This window comes from Condylura cristata, unplaced genomic scaffold (assembly GCF_000260355.1).
Source record: "Condylura cristata isolate star-nosed mole 26May11 unplaced genomic scaffold, ConCri1.0 scaffold00039, whole genome shotgun sequence".
Taxonomy (NCBI): domain Eukaryota; kingdom Metazoa; phylum Chordata; class Mammalia; order Eulipotyphla; family Talpidae; genus Condylura; species Condylura cristata.
Genome location: NW_004567140.1, coordinates 8654112 through 8658842, shown reverse-complemented (window position 1 = coordinate 8658842; position 4731 = coordinate 8654112). Strand labels below are relative to the sequence as shown.

At 60.5% G+C, this 4731-nt stretch overlaps 1 protein-coding gene across 1 annotated transcript; it reads left to right on the top strand.

Moving 5' to 3' along the window:
- Nucleotides 1–446: 446 nt before the first annotated feature.
- On the top strand, nt 447–4529 carry PLEKHF1 (pleckstrin homology domain containing, family F (with FYVE domain) member 1). The gene is made up of 2 exons (XM_012733161.1): nt 447–628; nt 2762–4529. The coding sequence occupies exon 2, from the start codon at nt 2779–2781 to the stop codon at nt 3586–3588; it is 810 nt and encodes a 269-aa protein (XP_012588615.1). The 5' UTR covers nt 447–628; nt 2762–2778; the 3' UTR covers nt 3589–4529.
- The last annotated feature ends 202 nt before the right edge of the window (nt 4530–4731 follow it).

The following is a 4731-nucleotide window of genomic DNA, read 5'->3' as shown; positions in this document are numbered from 1 at the left end:
CTTTTTTTTGAAGTATGCTATTTCTGTGTACATGGTATCCCATTCTATATACCATATTTTATATACTGCCAGGTACTTTCTTGCACTCAACACATATGTCTGCCCGCTCTCCGTGCTGGCCCACGTATTCCATTGTGGGGGTAAACTTGGGGGTGTCCCTTCCCCTGCTTCTGGGCTTCTTCAAGGCCTCTGCTACAATCTAAGCCCCCTTTGGCCCAAGCAGGGCCCCTAGCACTCAGCCCAGGGGTCCTGGGGTGGGCTCTGCGATGTTTTCAGACTGGCCACGGCAGAGGCCCAGTGCCCAGCAGCAGCGGGACAGCCCTGGACTGTCACTGGTAACACAGGTCTGCAACACGCAACCCAGCGCAGCAACCAGAAGATAGCAGCTCTTACATAAGGAGGTGTGAGTAGCGCTTCTCACAATGCCTTGTGGTCTGACAGGGCAAGTGGCACGTGACTCTGAGGCCCAGCACCCCTCTTGAGCAAGAGGCTCCCCACAGGGGGCCCGAGGTGCGGAACTGCAGTGTGGTGACCCAGAAACCCTCGCGTGTCAGCTCGCGGGACGTGCTGTGTGTATTCTTCACGTGTTGGTGGTGGGCCACAGGTTCTGCTCACCTTCCTCTCAGAGGTAAGAGCTGAGTCAAGGTGAGGCCAGGGAGCTTTGGAATGGTTCACTGGCTCAGCGGCCACTTAGGAAGCAGCTCCCAAGCACTCACTGGGACACAGGCCCCCCGCGGGCCTGAGAACTGGGCGGGGCAGCAAGCAACGAAGACGCAAGAAAATGTCTGGTCCTGATATGTCTTGTGAAAAAGAAACAAAATAAGGCGCCATCCTGCCGGAGGCCCTGTACCCACTGCCCTGGGCTGCTCGCACTGCCCAGCCCCGCCAGGGCAGCTGGATGTGAGGGAGACAGGGTGAGTGGGGCCGGCAGCGCTGGGTTTGCAGACTGGCTGAGGACCGGTTTAACAGGTGTTTGCCAGCCCAGGCCCAGTGCAGGGAGACCCTACCCCCCTGGGTCTCTGAGACCCTTTGGGAAAGGAAGATGGAGATGAGCCAGTCGAGGGAAGGAGGCAGCAGAGGGTGGTCTGTCTCCGGCAAGGGGTGACGGCCCCGGCTGTCCATTCGACAGTGGAGCCATGGGGGCAGGTGGGCAGAGTGGGGGAGTGACAGAGATCAATAGCAGGGCTCACCCTTGGGTGGATTGTTGGGGTTACAGCAAAGAGGAGATTCGAGGGTGCATCCTAGACTTGGGGTTTGCTTGCACAGTAGATGAATGTGAACAGCTGTGGGGAGCCCCTGGGTTTGGGCCAGGCGTGTCGACATCGAGGACCCTGTTGATGAGCAGGGGAAAGGTCCGCACATGTGGTGTCCAAACCCAGAGCTCCGGGGGAGGCCGGGGCCAGAGGCTTGACTGGCGATTGAAGTCCAGTCGGGTGGACTTCAGAGACATGAGTCTGGGTGTCAGAGGGCGGGTATGTGGACAGAGCAGAAGGAGCCAGGTGAGCTCTGGTTCAGCAACAGTTGGTGCATATTGAGGGAGACAGAACAGGCTCTGGGTCCCCCACTTACTGTGGAGCCTTAGTCTCCCTTCTTCAAGAGGGGTGTTCTGCCTCCCAGGTTGGTGCGAGGATGCCATACAATAGCCAGGCTTGGCCCAGAGCAGTCCCCGGCAGGCCTGCCCCTGGCTGCCTGTGACAGCCATGCCAGTGACCACTGCACCGAGGGGCTGAGGCCATGGGAGGGGGGCCCGGGGCGGTTTGGTTCGGGTCACCCAAGGTTGCGGACATCGAATTTCCAAGAACTCACCATCCCCCTGCACCTGCGCCTTCTACCTGGGGTCGGACTGTGGCATCAGGTAGCTCGCACCAAACAGCTGATGGGAGTCGGGGCTTGGTGTTCCAGCTTCCTTGTCTCTATTTTTTTTTAAAGGTTTATTTAATTATGTGTGCAAGAACGGGGGTGCAGGCAAGGGGTGTGAGAGGATTCACCAGAGACAGAGTGGGGAGTAGAATAGGCAGATCTACTGAAACACACTAGAAGCCCTCCCTGGTGGCGCAGCAGGTTAAAGCTTAGCACTGCAAAGCCGGCCACAGCTGCTTCAGTGCAAGTTTGACCACCGCCCCAGAGGTGACCACATGCCGCGGTAGACCTCTCCTGACCCGCCCGCTGCTCCCCTCAGCAGTGTACTTCATCACTTGGCCTGTTCTGCTCCCCACTCTGTCTCTGGTGAATCTTCTCACCCTCCTCATCTCTGGCCTGTACCCCAGTTCTGTATGCATGCATAAATGAATGAATGAATGAAGTACACTAGAAAGCGGGGAGACAGGAGAGGTCTGTGGGCCATGTGGGTCAGCTCCCTGTCCTCTCCTCCCTGGTTGGGATCGAACTCGTGCTGCCGTGGCTGCTGATGGCTTCAAAGTGCTGAGCTTAATCCTTTGTCGCAGCAGGGGGCCCTGGCAGACAGTCTTGAGTGTTCTGTGCTGTCTTCTGAGGTCCCCTGCTGTGCAGCAGTGGCAGCCCGTGTGGTCACACAGCTGCCCACCACCGCTGACCAGCTCTGCACGCCCCTTACTGGGGATACCTTCACCTCCACGAGTTCCCAGGGCAGCTTCAGGGCTCTGGTCCGTGGCTCTGGTGGGATGGCCGGGAGAGCTAGGAAGCAGGCTGTCTGTCTTGGACTAGTGAGCTGGGGGTGGTCATTGTGGTCCTGGCCCTCCAGCTGTGCCCAAAGAAGCTGATGTCCGTCTGCCCCCTCCCACAGCCCAGCCAGCAGCCAAGATGGTGGACCACCTGGCGAACACCGAGATCAACAGCCAGCGCATCGCCGCTGTCGAGAGCTGCTTTGGGGCGTCGGGGCAGCCGCTGGCCCTGCCCGGCCGTGTGCTGCTGGGCGAGGGCGTGCTGACCAAGGAGTGCCGCAAGAAGGCCAAGCCGCGCATCTTCTTCCTCTTCAACGACATCCTGGTGTACGGCAGCATCGTGCTCAGCAAGCGCAAGTACCGCAGCCAGCACATCATCCCGCTGGAGGAGGTGACGCTGGAGCCGCTGCCCGAGACCGCGCAGGCCAAGAACCGCTGGATGATCAAGACGGCCAAGAAGTCCTTCGTGGTATCGGCCGCCTCGGCCACGGAGCGCCAGGAGTGGGTCAGCCACATCGAGGAGTGTGTGCGGAGGCAGCTGCTGGCCACCGGCCGCCCGCCCAGCAGGGAGCACGCGGCGCCCTGGATCCCCGACAAGGCCACGGACATCTGCATGCGCTGCACGCAGACGCGCTTCTCCGCGCTCACGCGGCGCCATCACTGCCGCAAGTGCGGCTTCGTGGTCTGCGCCGAGTGCTCCCGCGAGCGCTTCCTGCTGCCGCGCCTCTCGCCCAAGCCCCTGCGTGTCTGCAGCCTCTGCTACCGTGAGCTGGCCGCCCAGAAGCAGGAGGAGGAGGGGGGCGCAGGGTCCCCCCGGCAGCTGGCCCATCTGGTCGGCGCCTCCAGTGGAGATGAGGACGACTCAGAGGAGGACAGGGAGGGCGGCGACTGGGCCAGTCGCGTCATGTTCTACACGTCCGGCATCTCCTGGTCGTCCTTCCACAGCTGACCCGGTCTGCAGATGGGGGGGCCCAGTCATGTCTGCAGATCGGGGGGATGCCCCAGTCATGTCTGCAGATGGGGGCACCCCAGTCATGTCTGCAGATGGGGGGCCCAGTCATGTCTGCAGATCGGGGGGATGCCCCAGTCATGTCTGCAGATGGGGGGCACCCCAGTCATGTCTGCAGATGGGGGGGCCCAGTCATGTCTGCAGATGGGGGAACACCCCAGTCATGTCTGCAGATGGGGGGGATGCCACAGTCACATCTGGAGATGGGGAACACCCCAGTCATATCTGCAGATGGGGAACACCCCAGTCATGTCTGCAGATGGGGGATACCCCAGTCATGTCTGTAGATCAGGACCACCCCAGACCATCCTGCAGATCGGGGGGACTCCGAGTTGCAGCCAAGCCAACTCTGGGCCCATTGCAGGGCAGCGTCCCTGAGCTGTCCTGTGTCCCCCAGGACTCACCCCTGTGCCGTGGACTGAGCGGGTCTCCCGGCCTCGGACCTTTCTGCTAGTGCACTTCAGGCCTTTGTCTCCCCTTAGCAAACCTGAAACCTCAGGCCTCTTTGGAACAAACCATTTCTCAGCCCGCCAGCTGCAGGTCCAGGCCCATGAGTCCCGTGACCACAGGCATCTTTAGGGACCAGGGGTGACTGGAGTGAGGTCTCCTCTCTTAACCCCAAGCACACCCCCAGGGAAGACTAGGTGCTGAGAGGCCAGCAGGATGCCAAGGCCTGCCCACTGCCAGCCCCAGCCTGATGCAGGGGGCCTCATCAGATGGGCGCCACAGCACACCAGAGCCACTGCGTGGTGAGTGTGCTGTGTGTGGGCACCCGGCCCCAGACTGCAGCCTGAGCCCCCGCAGCCTGGTGTCACCTCCTCCACATGTCTGCCACCTGTCCTGTCCTCATCTCCACCTGCCAGTGACAGGAACCAACTCAGACAGACTCAATAAAAAGAAAAGTTTATTGACTTGTGTGGTTGGAAAGTCTAGAAGTTTTTTTTTTTCTTCAGCTACAACTAGGGGACGGACCTGAAGACCGGCCCATCTGTGGGCTGAGGCCTGCAGTCCAATTCACGGGGACCGGGTCATCTAAACGGACAGACAGCGATAGGGGAGGAAGGAGCCAATGTCCAGCTCTGT

Excerpts from the sequence above, each read along its gene's own strand:
- PLEKHF1 (XM_012733161.1), top strand. The coding sequence starts at position 2,779 with ATGGTGGACCACCTGGCGAACACCGAGATCAACAGCCAGCGCATCGCC.